General features: G+C 40.7%; 1 protein-coding gene across 1 annotated transcript in view; it reads left to right on the forward strand.

Annotated features, from left to right (window-relative positions):
* The window catches only part of adamts17 (ADAM metallopeptidase with thrombospondin type 1 motif, 17), a 113,554-nt gene that overhangs the window by 71,524 nt on the left and 26,307 nt on the right, over positions 1-15,723 (forward strand). Inside the window, exons 11-14 of the mRNA XM_073464567.1 lie at positions 3,699-3,800; positions 3,936-4,081; positions 4,582-4,751; positions 9,977-10,104. Of these exons, the coding sequence (XP_073320668.1) occupies positions 3,699-3,800; positions 3,936-4,081; positions 4,582-4,751; positions 9,977-10,104 (546 nt within the window). The remainder of the gene's footprint in view (positions 1-3,698; positions 3,801-3,935; positions 4,082-4,581; positions 4,752-9,976; positions 10,105-15,723) is intronic.

A 15,723-nucleotide genomic window follows, 5' to 3' on the forward strand; every position in this document is an offset into this window, starting at 1 on the left:
TGGGAACCCAACACATAGCGCATATAAGAATTTAACAGGAATAGGAAATAACAGGAACTAACAGGAAATGGGAAAGTTGACCGAGGTTTGTCTGGGTACATAGTTTGCTCAACTGCTATTGGAGCACAGAGTGGAAATGTGCAGGACTCAGGAAGGGTCAATTTAAGCACTTCCATGAACACAAATTGACTTTGTTAAATTACATTACTTAAACTTAAATTTTTTCTCATATAAATGCTGATGTGAACAGACTGTAGGTATGTTATAAACTAAACTAGTAAGTTTAAAAACATGGACAGTGAGCAAAGAGGGAAACTGAACTTGAGAGTGCTTTTGAATGTTTCAACCAAATAAATCCATCAATACACAATAAAGTCAACAAGTAACAGCAGTCAAAAACAAATTACGCAATGGGATGAATAAAGTATATCTTGATCTTGATAAGTGGCGGTTGTAGCCCATTTAAGCCACAGGGGGCTGGCTGGGGCCAGCTGCCCATTCTCTTTAAAACTAAGTGCTCATTTTAGCAATGCTTCATGGCTCTCCAAACAGGGTTTTTTTTCCAACCGAGGGTTATGACAACTCTCATAACCCACGTTTCAATGTATCATGGCCCTTTTCTTTATAACAAGCACAAAACAATCAGCTACTAGTTTGTTGATGTTTTAGTAGCTAACTAGCTAGTTAACTAGCATTACATTGTTATTTGTGTATGACAGTCCTGCATTTTGACATATTCATTGTTTTATCCCCTCCGCATTTGTTTACATAAACACCACTGATGACTACTGATGACATATGAGGGCCTTGAAGGTTTGTACCATTTCATATGGGGATATTTCAACCATCAGCCCTTGTGACTCTGTTGTCAGGGCAAGGGTTTAAAAGGTTAGTTTAAAAAACAAAACAATAAATGATAAATGCCCAAATGTAGTCAGCAGAATACTTGCAGAAACTTGGGATCCTTGCACTGTTTTGCATCTGAGCCAAACAATACGACATAATACAATAGATGTTTGCTCTTTGCCTGTGCAAACCATTACGTTTTAGTTTTGGCCCTCAAAGAGAAAAGGTTTGGAGACCCTTGGACTAGACAAATAACCTAGAACATGCCATGATGTATTTCCTGCCTGCCTGTTAAGGAGATACACAGAGACAGCCAAACAGTGAGTTTATCAGACTGAAGACCCTTTTCTTCATGGAGATGTAGCATCCATATGCAATATTTACTGTTCTGCTGCATCTGTTGCTGCATCGCTGCAAGCTAACTAGTCTCACACTGCAGGAGTAATGATAATCTGTAAGGCAAGGCCAGAGAATGACTGGCTTTACACTTTACTGAAGAACTAGTCCATTTACAGATATGACAGTGACTGTGTCTGTTTGATACTCACCTATTTTATATTCAACTTCTCCTTTCTTCCTCTCATTAGTAGAGGACGAGAAGTGAAGTTTGTATTATTGTTTTTGAGAGGAGATGAGAAGTGAGAGAGGATGAAAAGAGGACTGGCTCACAGAGAGGAATGAGAGGGTAAATCAATTACCCAGTCAGCAGCATGCAATACGCTGTCAAGCCTCTTTGACTGCATTACATCAAAGTCGACAGAGAAGGGGTCATATGAGCTTTCATCGGAGGCACTCACGCTCAAGTAAATTGACAATTTAAAGCAGGAAGAGCTTCATCTACAGAGTGTAACAAACAGTCTCAGCAGAGGTTCTCATCAAAGTGAGAGCTGAGAGAACATCACAGTTCATCTGCTTTACTTGGTTTTACAAGGAGAGTACTCGCTCTCTCTCACACACAAACACACAAACACACACACGTACAGGTACACACACACACACACACACACACACACACACACATGTAAACACAAAAATGCTTGGCAGGGCATTTTTTTAGGGCTGCAATTGGATGCAGCTGAGAATCCTCAATCTGTAGTCAAACAGAATGTTGAAAATGTGATAAGTGGACTGAGAGGGGGGGTCAGTGTTATTTGTTATAGTAAGTGTTGTACATGAGATGGCGCTGACCTCAGACCGGAGCAGACAGGGCTAAATCAACAGGGACCACCAGAAGAACCCCAGTGGGACTCCCTTATATGGCTGAACTGTCAGAACATCTAACCATAGTATTCAAGTCACAAGGAGCCAGTACTTACCACAAACCATTCAACAAAGAAAAGACCTCCCCACCCCATCAGTGAATCAGCAAGAAGTCTGGACACGCTTGAATGAACACCAGTTACAGAAAAGGAAGAGACGTGAAAGATATGTATACAGAAACAGCAGATGCTATAGAGGTTGAGGCAAAGTGTTTCAACTTTGTAATTTTTTGTTTTCCTCAGTTTTTTTTGTAAAAATGCTTGAGATTCCAGCCGTAGGACCTCTGTGGCTGAAGCCTGATATTAAACAGGTTGCTGCAGTGTGAGTCCACCTGGTAGTGACTTAATGCATAACCTGAGCAAAGAAAACACAAGCATCCTGAGCTTCAAGCCTGTCATTTGATTGAGAGACTTTGAAGTAATCAGTATTCAGACTAAAAAGAAATGTCCTGACCATTGTGATTGCTCCCCAGGCCTGTATATTTAGTCTGGTACCTCAGGGTTTAACTCCTGACATGCCATACATTTTCACCTAGTGTCCAGAGCCTTTATTTACCCTCACAGCAGAGAAAAACACGAAGACTGCAAGACTACCAAACTACAACAACACAACAACTATAAAACCAACAACAGTGGTGAACGATATTGTTAGGATCACTTTCTGAGCGATTTTAGGAATTATAGAAACTGCCATCTGAATTTACAGGTCTACACATTCACAACCTATTTAACGCTTATATAACGCATATTTACCTGCAAATTACACATGTTAAACATCAGTTTACCTGAGACACACTGCCAAACAGTATTTGCACTGATGGGGTCTATGAGATTTGTTTTGTCTTTAATGACGTCCTCTCTGACGATCACAAGGATAACTGATGTTGACTCATACAAAAGTATGAATGAATGAAAGACAACAACTGTCATATCAGTGTTGGATTCTCCCAACTCTTCTCATCTGTGAAGAATTACATGGAGCCGTATCCTTCTTGTTTTATTTTTGTTTCTCTATGCAACGTGCAGCTGCAACAGGTCATTAATATCCATTTTTCTAAGCCCATGCTCAGCTCCACTGTCTACAGAACCTTATTGTTATCAGAGTGATTGCTTTTATCATTATAATCACATATAGTTTTTGGTGTGGACAGCCATTTATTGTACAGACAGGTCTTATTTTTTCTCTTACTGAGTAAGGAAACCCTGTAGTAAGTATTTTTTTGGCCTTTTCATGGCTTTATTGACAGGACAGCTTGAGAGATGAAAGGAAATGGGATGATAGAGGGGGGGGTGACGTGCAGCAAAGGGCCGCAGGTCAGACTCGAACCCTGGGCCACTGAGGACAAAGCCTCTGTATTATCATGCTGTTTGCTTGTTAATGCAGACTCAACAGGTGCACAGATGTTTCACTTCAAAAGCCCACAGTGGCTCAGAGAGCACCATCCTTCACTCTCCTGGTAGGCCTTTAATGTGAAGCATCAACAGCTACTGTTGAGTTATTTACAGATTGAAAAGATGACAGAGAAGAATTTATGCTATCTCCCATATTTCTGTGTGTGTGTGTGTGTGTGTGTGTGTGTGTGTGTGTTTCAGCACCTGATGTGTGCTGGCCTGTGGTGTTTAGTAGAGGGGGATGCATCCTGTAAGACAAAACTGGATCCTCCTCTGGATGGAACCGAGTGTGGAGCAGACAAGGTAGGACTGCTTGCACAGATACTCACATTTCTCTCAGGCAACAGCTTCTGATAGAAGGTGACTGTTGATCTGCCTAAATAAAGGCTATGATGAGTGTGAAGTGTATTTAAAATCTTTTTCATTTGTGTGTGTCAGTGGTGCAGGGCAGGCGAGTGTGTCAGTAAGACTCCCATCCCTCAGCATGTGGACGGTGACTGGAGTCCATGGAGCCAGTGGAGCATGTGCAGCAGGACCTGTGGTACTGGAGTCCAGTTCAGACAGAGGAAATGTGACAACCCCCCGTATGTCACCTACCTGTCTGTCTGCCTGTCTGTCTGGATTTAATAGTTTTATGTACACAGAGACTGTATGACCTTAACCATACACAATGAAATACTTTATAAACATTTATTAAGCAATTGTTTGTTGGAAAGTTGCAACTGATATTTATAATACTTTGTATATGGTTAACAAATACTGTGTAGTTCATCTAACATTACCTGGATGGCCAATATAAAGTTAGAACTAATGTTTATAAACCTTTATTCATAAATGGTTTATAAAGCATTTCATTGTTTGAACAGGAAAATAACTAACTAAAAAAGACCCTGACCTCTCCATCTATCATGATCATTCATGCTTAAAAAAATCTGTCATCTAGTGAAATACTTATGCTTACACACTTTGTTTGTGTGTGTGTGTGTGTGTGTGTGTGTGTGTGTGTGTGTGTGTGTGTGTGTGTGTGTGTGTGTGTGTGTGTGTGTGTGTGTGTGTATGCGTGTGTGTGTGCACGTGCATTTAGGCCTGGTCCTGGTGGAAGACATTGTCAGAAGACCAGTGTGGAGCACAAGGCCTGTGAAGGTCCTCCCTGTCCTAAGGGGACACCCAGCTTCAGAGACCTGCAGTGTCTGTCCTACGACCGACTGGCCAGCAAGAAAAAGGGCAGCATGCTGACTGCTATTATTAATGATGGTGAGACACTCACGCACACATGTACACTACTTACTGCAGCAATAACCCCCTCATTCATCAGCTAATTTATTTTCATGAGATCCAATGTGAGTTGCTCCCAAAATTTTGGAGGTACAATCTCAAAGGCATAGGCACCTTTTTAAAAATGATCAATGAGAACATAAATCAAAATGTAATTTGATTGAGAAGTGAGCGTAAAGATCATATGAGTGTGATGTTAGACCTTTCAGTAGACTTGGTCAGGACGCTGGTATCAACATCCTGAACCCCTAAAGTCCTGCTGAGGCAAAGAAAAAGTAAGTTGGCCATAGACATGCAGGTCAGATGATGGTCTGGGGAGGCATATCCTTGAAGGGTGGCACAGACCTCCATGCCATAGCCAACGGTACCCTGACTGCTGTGAGGTATCGGGATGAAATCCTCAGAGCGATTGTCAGACCTTACGCTGGTGCAATGGGCCCTGGGTTCCTCCTGGTGCAGGACAATGTCCGGCCTCATGTGGCCAGAGTGTGTAGGCAGTTCCTGGATGACGAAGGCATTGATGCCATTGACTGGCCCTCTCGTTCCCCTGACCTAAATCTAATTGAGCATCTATGGGATGTTATGTATCTGTGCATCTGACACCCCCAAGTACCACCATGGACTGCCCAGGAGCTCACTGATGCCCTGTTCCAGATTTGGTAGGAGGTCCCCCAGGACACCTTCCGCAGACTCATCAGGAGCTTGACCAGACGTTGTTGGGAGTGCATACAGGCACGCGGGGGCCATACACACTACTGAGTCACATTATGAGTTGCCGTGATAAAATTCACACAAGTGGGTTGATGATTTTGGTTTCCACTGACCGTTGTTACATCATTTTGTTCTCAACAAATTATACAATGTACCTCAGTAAACTTGAATAATTTGTTCATCAAGATCTGATGCGTGGGGACTTCCAGTTTAGCAGTGAAAGATGAAAAACCTGTTTGCCATTATTACTCAGGAAATGGAGTGGATTCTGATTTGTGGAGGTGATATTAATGTTGCACTGAATCATAATTTAGATACAACCAGTACAAAAAAAAGTAGTAAGGGTTAGGGTTAATTTGGCCCAATCTATAAATACAACATTGACAGAATACACTAGAACTGATTGATTTTTTTGACATACAGAAAAGAGAATGATAATGGAGAAGTAGACCCCCACTATCCTGTGGGACGTTTCACCTCTCATCCAAGACGCTTCCTCAGTTCTAACTAACATACCCTGTAACATTTTACACTGCATTGATCCTACACTAGATGTATCCGCACACAGTGAGGGTCTTGTCAGATGAGAAATGGTGGAAACTTCAATATTAAATGGACACTACTTTGATATTGTATGTGTTAATAGGAACAGTGGGGTTCAACAGTGTTGGGAAGAGGGGAGGCATATTTTAAATAAATGTCCTTATTAGAGTGATAATTGCTTTAAAGCTTTCACTGTTGGAGTGATTAATGTGGTACTTGAAAGCCATGAGGTGGCCAGAAAGTTAATTTACTTCAATGGGCTGCAGCATGTTCAGGATTTTATACTTTTGTTTAAGTGAACAGATTTAAACACACAGGTCATAAAAACTAAAAGATTCAAACTTATCTTTGTGCTTGAGCTTTGTCATGTAACACCACTTAACGCTTCAAGCTTTGAGGTGGGCAGAAGCCTACTTTTGAACAGTGTACACAATATTGAAGTGGACTAATGGAGTTCTGTTGGGAAACAGTTTTGAGCGAGCAAAATGAAAAAGTATGTGAACAGGAAGTTATGGGATAACTGAATAGGACGTTTGCGGAGTGTGACTCTGTGTGTTGATGGGCAGCGAAGACTTTGGGCCCTATTTAGACGATCTATGGCGCTCGATCTAAACGTGTCCATATTCTAGTTAAACGGTGGATAATCTGGGCGCAAATTGCTGCACACAGCCCGAAGAGGTGGTATTTAGACTCTGACTTAGTCATGGGTGATTTTGGCCAGAAAATAATTTAAACCAATCCGAGTGTCATCTCCCATTCCCTTTAAGAGCCAGGTACACCAGGACCCGACACAGGTCTGATACACTGATATTAAACAGTGGCACTCGTCTTCAGTGAGGGACAGGGATGTGGTCCTCAGCTGCTGGACCCTCTGCTCCGCAGTTCTCAATCATCTGTCCCATCAACAACTCTGTTTGACTGCATATGAAAAAATAAACTGATATTAAACTGAGGAGGAAGAGGAGGAGCGCTGCTGTCCCTCTGTGTGTGTGTGGATCAGGAGGGACGGGTCATAAAAAGTATCATTCTGATCGATAACGGTGGGATTAGAGGGAAGAAATACGTCCTGAATGAGGAAAATATTAATGATATCACCTGCAGCGATCCTCCAGCAGCAGAAACAACACGTGTATCTCTACATTAACATGTGCATTTGCGCACGAGGGACAGCTGATGAACTTCATAGATTATTTAAAACTCCAGCGTTGATCATGTCAACGCTGACATGATCAGTTAGCATTTTAAGTTAATGTTCTGTGTTCTTCTACACATCGAAAGCTTCACACACAGTCCAGATTCAAACAGTAAAATAGTTTGGAGTGAAGCAGCTGTCCTGATAAATCCTGACATCCTGTCGGAACATATTTATTTTAGAAGCTAAAAGTTTAATTTTGCTTCCTGTGGAGAGTTTATAACTACAGCTTCTAGTTTTGCTGATTAAATGTGCCACAATATTTGTTACAGTACATGACTGTGTTCATGGAAATGTTTAAAGTAACTGAAAGTAGCCTCTCAAATCAGAAAATCAGAGTGTATGAACAGTGTGAACCCGCCTGTGTAGGAGCATGTAATGCGTCCTTTAAATAGCAGGAAACAGACTGCGCTCGCTTTTGCCTTCAGACCAGCTTATTGCTGGTCTATGGAGCTGTCGCTTTCTGCTACCTCAAGATAGCAATCCACCATCAGTGTGTGCCTAAGACCAACACGCCAAGGGGTGCACAGGTGGGCGCAGTTACATTTGCTATTTACACAACGTGGGTGCTGGGCGTGAAAATGACAACTGCGTCAGTCTGAAACTAGAAATGACACTTGCTGTGATCCCTTTATCTGATTTTAGAACCAACAGAGAACACCAAGTCTTTCTCTATTTCCTCTGTTCTCTCTGCATTTTCTTTTTGTCTCTGAATGTTCATGTTTGCAGTCAAACAGCCTCGGGATAAGGAAGTTTTACATTCAAGTTGAAACACTTTCAAGTCACATTACTTGGTTTTGCCTTATTTCAGACTGCCTAGGGGGAATTCATGAAAGTATGAGAGCCAACTTGCACAACTCACTTCATTCATTTTGTCAGTAAAGGCAATACCTCTCAAATTCACTTTGAATGCAGTGTGAACACACTGTAAGGACCCCTGTGGCAGACAGTACATGGGCTGAGTCCTAATATTGGATTCTTTGATGTCTGCATGTCGAGGTTGGATTTGTGATAATGGGCTTTCAATGCCAATCTATTCCAAAGGCTCTGCTACCTTCAACTGTTTTCTTTGTATCCCACAAGCTGTTGTTCACTGTGTAAGTTATGATTCACCTGGCATTATTAAGTTTGCATATTAATATCATTACATTTAAGTGGCTGTTGCTGGGAAGCTTGCCATGGACTAACAATTTAACTATCATTATCACATGATAACTTTATAGTTAAATTAACTTTAGTTAATAATTTCTTGAGAAACCATTTATGAAGCAATTGTAAAGGTTTATACACATCAATTAGAACTTTATATTGGCCATCCAGATAGTGTTGATAGATGAACTACACAGTATGTATTAACCATTTACAAAGTATTATAAACATCAGTTGGAACTTTGCAATAAACAACTGCTTAATTAATGGTCTAAAATCATTTCATTGTTTGTTAACAGAGAATGACTTTTACCTTATGTTTATTCAACTAAGTGTTATAAATTGTTGCCTGCTATGGCTAGACTTTGTATTTGTCCTGGACTGGGATGTAGCTATGCTGTTGGCTGAGGTAATAGAGGTACTAGTGGAGAACATTCACTACAAATGAATCACTAATCAAAAGAGTTAAAGTAGAAATTCCATGCAATCCCAGTGATGTTTCAGTTATAGATTAATTGTCCCAGAGGGTGATTGTTACCAGCAACATACATACAATTATACAGATTACATACAGATTACTTTGGTGTTTGGTGTCCTCCAAAAGTGGACTGACGTGGATCCAAACAAACAGTCCTTTATTCTGCTCCAGAACCATTGCAGCCAGCTGGGTCACCTCTCAGCTGACACCAGTTAAGTTTTCCTCCGAGTTCTGCCCTTTGATCAGCATCTGAGTCCCTCTCAGCAGTTCATGTCATTACAGCTGACAAAAGCTCTCCTGCTTTTGAAAAATTATGGTAGCTGTTTACAACAGGATATGAATATTTTTTCTGTAAAGAGAGACAAATCAGTGTCCCTCTTTCCGTCCTCCCTTTCCTCTTTTGTTTTCTGTAGAAGCAGTTTATCAACGCTCATTTGTCCAGGATTGTGGATAAGATTCTACTATAGTCATACATCAGTCTTCCATTTTAGCAAAAGCTTAAATTCAGTAACGTTAAACACAAAATTAAGTTATCTGTCAAAAAATATTTGGTAAACAGTGTGGCTCATCAGTGTTGTCAGGAAAAGAAAACATGAAATATCATCAAAGTACCAAAATACACTTGAGTGATACATGTTGTCATTTACAACAGTATTATTACCAAACCTTATCAGTCTCAATATCTTAGTAGATTGACACAATATTCCTCACATACTAGCTTTTTTGGAGCAGGAGGACCTTTCTGTTGCCCTGGAAAAAGCTTGAGTTAAGGTACTAATGGCATTTATAGAAATGGAATTTGTTGTTGGTTGCGGCATAAAGGCTGATGTTGTTGAATGTACATTTGACATTTAATGGAATTTATTTTGTAGCTTAAATGTGTTCTTTAATTTAGCAGTAGGATCATTTATCATCAAATATCATTTTTTTCTTTATCCACCCATCCAAGACTACTAACCTACTTTTTATTAGAGTAAATTTTTTTTACACAAGAAATTTTACTTGATTAATATATCTTTCAATTAACAGTACTTTAGCTTGATTGATATATTTTAATACTTTCCATCCATGACTGTTGCAATAACAACATGGTGTTTGTGTGTGTGTGTGTGTGTGTGTGTGCATGAGCAGAAAAGCCGTGTGTGTTGTTCTGCAGCCCCGTGGGTCGAGATGTCCCAGTCCTGATGACTGACAGAGTGATGGATGGGACGCCCTGTGGACCATACGAAGCGGACCTATGTGTTAACGGAAGGTGTCAGGTACACACTCATACTCTCTCTCTCTCTCTCTCTCTCTCTCTCTCTCTCTCTCTCTCTCTCTCTCTCTCTCTCTCTCACACACACACACACACACACACACACACACACACACACACACACACACACACACAAACACAAACACACACACACACACACACACGTGCATACTTCTTCAAAATCATGTCATGGAATGTTACACAACAAATACAGTTTGACTTGCTTTGGCCTGGTGGCCTGCCTGTTCAGGGATTGGGTTAGGTTGCTCAACAATTATCCACCAGGAAAGAACTGAGCTGACAACTGATGAGATCACCAAGGTGCAATGCCCCAGCCCATTGTCATGTACAACAGTCAACCAGAGGCACCTTCCTGTCTCGAAACAACACACTTTTCTCTGATTCTCAATGTTCCTGCAGATGTTTGACTGGTTAGACGCAGCTTAGAAGGCTTTGGTTCAAGAGGTAGAGTGGGTCGTCCACAAATGTCTAGGTTGGCAGTTCAGGCCCTGGCTCTTCTTTGGGCAAGTTGCTCTCAATTGTCAAGCCAGCACTTTGCATGCAGCTCCATCACCATCAGTTTGCGAGTGTGTGTGTGTGTGTGTGTGTGTGTGTGTGTGTGTGTGTGTGTGTGTGAGAGAGAGTTCAATTATAAAGCGCTCTGTTCATTAAGGTAGAAAAGTGAAGAAATTATAAGTGCAGTCCTCCTGCTTCCCCAGCCTTCTTCACAGTAGTTCTGTCTTACTTACCACCTCCCTTCTCTCCTCAGCCCTTGTGCATAAAAACAGAAAAACTGCAGTGCCTATTAAAAGTATTTACCCCCTTGTTTTCCCGTTTTATTGCCTTAGGAAATGGAATCATGGTCAGTATACAAAAAATTTACAAAACAAAAAATATACCAAAAAAAACTCTTAAATGTCAAAGTGAAAACAGATTTCTACAAAGGAAAACACTTGCAGTACTCCAGGGGCTGTCCTGGGGTTAAAACTAAATGGAAAAGCTAGGGACACTTTCATGTTTCATGCAATGTAAAGAATACAAACAACACCAGGCAGAAAGAATAGAAAATGTGTCTCCTGTCGGAAGAAGTTACATTTTTGTTTGCCAACTGAAGTTGGCAGACAGTGAGCGGTAGACTTCGCAGGACAATATTCACAACTTGTTTTAATTTTATGAAAAATCCTTTTTGATTCATTTGAGTGGACCCATTTGCGGTGGTACTGCGTTACCGGACTTAGTAACTGTAATAATATTACTGCAAATCCTATTACAAACGCGTTATATTACTCCATCACTGCTTAAGGTACAAGGTCATTTATTCATCATTAAACAACGAAGGATTGCATAATGGAATGAAAGATTGTAAACTCATCTTCGTGCTACACGAATCACAGAACATATATACAGTTATTTCTATACAAATATACATAAACATGTAGCACATCTTTTGAATCTGCGCCAGGATGAATGTAAGCAAAAGCAACAAGATGGTGATGATAATGTGGTCGGTGTCCTCATATCAAAAGTTCGACATCAGCTAAACACTGTCCATCAACAAACAGAGTCCACCTCTCCTTGTCCAGCTGTAGTCCTGCACTCTGTCGGCTCAGAACACGGTCCGCCAGTCGAGTGCAGCAGCTTGATCCAAGATGTTGTGGTGGAGACAGGTCTCTGTAAAGATGCCGGCACAACAGTCTCTGATGTTTTATGGCCAGCAAGTGTCCCATTTTGTCTGTTTCCTCTTCCTGCGACTGAACATTAGCCAGGAGCAGTCTTAAAACAAGCTGGATTAGCATGGCTTTTAGAATACATTTTTTCCAACCAGAGAGAAACGACTGGAATTAGCCTTTACATGGTTGATATTTTCCTTTTGACTGGAATATCAAAGGTTTACATCACCCCTCTCGATCTGTTTGAAAATGTATTCAGATCTGGCCAGATAGGATCAGTCTCTTTCGATTAAGGTGTTTACATAAGGCATTTTCACTCTGATTGGGTGTTTGTTCTGATTATTGTGGAATATTAGGGTCCATGTAAATGCAGTTGATAATACCACACTACGATCAATACTGTGTGAGGCTCAAACTTCATGCTGGTATAATAACACGTAACTTCTGCTTTAGAGCTTAATAGCTTCGAGGACACTCTTTGGCCCAATCCCAATATACCCCTTGACCTTACCACACACACCATCGACGACAACTGATAAACGTATGAGGGTTTTGAAGGGTCGTCTTATTTCACAATTCTGTTCTGACGTGCAAGGAGGCACTCAAAAACGTTGACTCTTATGTTGAAATTGGACAATGCTAAGTATAGTGTTGTATGACAATCATATCAGCAGCCATTGCACTGTAGCCAGTGGCCAATGTCATTGCTGCAGAATGACAATGGTTTGATAGACTGGTCCGTAAATAAAAGCTGCAATGTTTAGTCTTTTCAGCAGCCACTGGAGTGTGAAGGAAGAGAGATTTTGGTACTGCTGTCATCACTGTAAAAATGAATCAGTCATGAAATGAATAAGCAAATAAAACCATGTCCCAGTACAGAGCTGTGGAGAAGAAGGTCCCTACAGGGATCAATAGAGTACCTCATTCATGAGCAGTTAGCAGTGGTGGAGTGGATCCACAGCCTGCTCCCTTGGGGAGGGCTGAGGAGTTTATTTGGATCTTGTGTCCCGACAACAGTCAGTCTTTTGTGTTTATTTGCAAATGTTGGATGCCGGTACATTTGGGAGGAATTCCCCCTCCTTCTGGCAGAGCGAGAGAGAGAGGTCTAGAAAGTTTAATATGGATGCAATTATCATGACGCACATGTGCTCACAAGAAGCTTACTTCTTACACATTAGCAATGACTCATATTTCCTTAACCGTGCAAGTCAACTTAGAATGAGTACAGCTGAAGTACACAGTGAATATGTGTGTGTCTCTATGTTATCTCTCCAAAAATGTTTGGATTGCTGTTGAAAACGAGTAGAATGCAATGATTTGCAGATTCTTTTCAAACACAATATATGAAATGTTCAAACTGATAAACTTTACTGTTTTTGGAAAGAACACACTTTTTTTAGCCTCCGTTTTCATAGTACATAAACAAAATGGCGGGACTTCCGGTTCGTGATCTTTCTGTATTTTAGCTAAATACTAGACAAACTGTGCTCTTTGTATCTGTGGACGCACGCTGACAAAATGTGGGACAAAATTCTCTAGTTCATTCAAGAGCCCTGCAGCCGCCAGATGAGTGTGGGATGAGATGGGAGACCTGTTGGGATGGCCAGTGAATAAGAACAAAGTGATGCACTGTAATGCTAATGATGTGTTTGGCCTCTGTCACCTCCCAAGATACGCAGAGGATTTTTGTGAACACACTTTTATAAACTGATTGCATCTCTTTTATCATCCGCCACTGCGTGAGGAATTTCTGATAAAAATATCAGAAAAATGATACAGCGCAATGGCAATCATTTCTGCTGAAAATGTGTCACCTGGGCGTAATAGTTCATGCCTCTTGTAGCCACCCACACCCAGTGAAATATTCAAACCAAATACTTCAAATACAAATATCATCATGGACTGAGCATGTTTAAAGATGATCTACCATATTATGAGGTCATCAATATTATGCTTCAGCTTTTTGTATATTATGGCTGGGGAATTAATGATTAAACAACAACGGGACAAACTATTATAGTATAAGAGCCGAAAAAGAAACAGTATTGTAGTTATATAAATGTCATTTCTCATGCTGTTAGATTACTGTTAGACCACGCCATCAGGTGCATGCGTAAATCTGAGAGCAAACATGGTGAAACACAGTGAAAATATTGTTTTTGTGATTAAACACATATTGAAACAGAATATTTCGTTAGGTAAAAACATGTTGTGGATTTTGGAAATCATTACCTCAATATTTTTTCCATGCATTTCAGCTTTTGAAATGTTTAACATTATAAAGTTACTTCACATGAAGTCTGCAGATATGTAGCCTACCTAAATCTGTCCGTGGCAAATATTATTCAGCAGGTATTTTAGTTAGAACAACCTCAAGCTAGCTAAGCATTTCTGTTTTTTACGTAACGAAATAATCTGTTTGTTGGCGTTTAGCCTTTCAAAAATAACATTTTCACTGTTGCACGCATGATTTTTCGGTATTCGCACGCATCTGACGCTGTGGTCTAGCAGTAATCTAACAGCATGAGAAATTACATTTATATAACTGCAATAACAAACAAGAAAACATCTCCTACACTATAATAGTTTGTCCTGGTACCACTGCAGATGCTGTTAGTGCAATCAGCCGCTCAGATGAGTGCTGCAAACGCAGTTTTTTCCTTCCTGTTAATTCATTAATTCCCCAGCCATATTACTTTCATTTCATGCAGAACTGTTGAAAAACAAAAAGATGAAGCATAATATTGATGACCTCATGATATGGTAGCCTAATAATCATTAAATATGCTCTGTGTGGGAATCACACTCTCACACACGTCAAGTACTGTAGCCTATGACACAGTAAGAACAGCTGATTTTAGCTGAAGTAATGATTCAGCTTCCATCATCACTGCTCCTCCTGGTGGTTGGATAAACCATTGCAACTGGTTTCCACACATGGCACTTAAGGTCATTATGATTCGGCCCCACGTTTACTACGACGGACCCGTCACGCACCGGTTAGGGCCCTGTCACGGAGGAACGGGAAGTTTTAAGAGATTTCATCTGTAGCATGGCCTCTTAACTTCTTCTGACTGGAAGAGCTCAGCATTGATCTGAAATAACACATTATTGATTTGACAAGTCAGGAAAGTTACTTGGAGCCATTTCAAAGCAGTTACAGGTCCCAAGATCAACTGTGCAGACAACTGTTTGTAAGTATAAAGTGCATGGCCCAGTTGTGTCACTGCCACGCTCAGGAAGAATTCACAAACTATCACCTGCTGCTGAGAGAAAACTGGTCAGGATGGTCAAAAGTCAACCAAAAACCACCAAAAAGCAAGTCTGCAATGAATTAGAAGCCGCTGGAAGACAGGTGTCAGTGTCCACAGTCAGGTGTGTTTTACATCAACATGAGCTGAGAGGCTGCTGTGCAAGAAAGACGCCCTTGATCCAGCACCTTAAAGCTCGACTCAAGTTTGCTGCTAATCACATAGACAAAGAAAAAGCCTTCTGGAGGAAAACTCTGTGGTCAGATGAAACAAAACTGAGTTGTAAAATCCTAAACAAACATAAAATCTTCAGCAGAAGATTGGGTCTTGGGTGCAGTTGGGTGTTCCAACAGGACAATGATCCCAAACACACATCAAAAGTTGTAAATGAATGGATCAATCAGGCTAGAATTGAGGTTTTGGAATGGTCTTCACAAAGTCCTGACTTGAACCCCATCGACAACATGTGGACTGTGCTGAAGAAACAAGTCCGTGCCAGGAAGCCAACAAATGTAGTTGAACTTCACTGATTCTGTCAAGAGGAGCAGTTAAACATTCAGCCAGAGAACTACCAGAAGCTTGTGAGTGGCTATCAAAAGCACCTAACTGAGGTGAAAATGGCCAAAATAACCAAATATTAGAAATACTGTATGTATATTTTTGACACATCAGTTTTGGTCACATTTTCAGAAGACCTATAAT

This window comes from Pagrus major, chromosome 4, assembly GCF_040436345.1.
Source record: "Pagrus major chromosome 4, Pma_NU_1.0".
Lineage (NCBI taxonomy): Eukaryota > Metazoa > Chordata > Actinopteri > Spariformes > Sparidae > Pagrus > Pagrus major.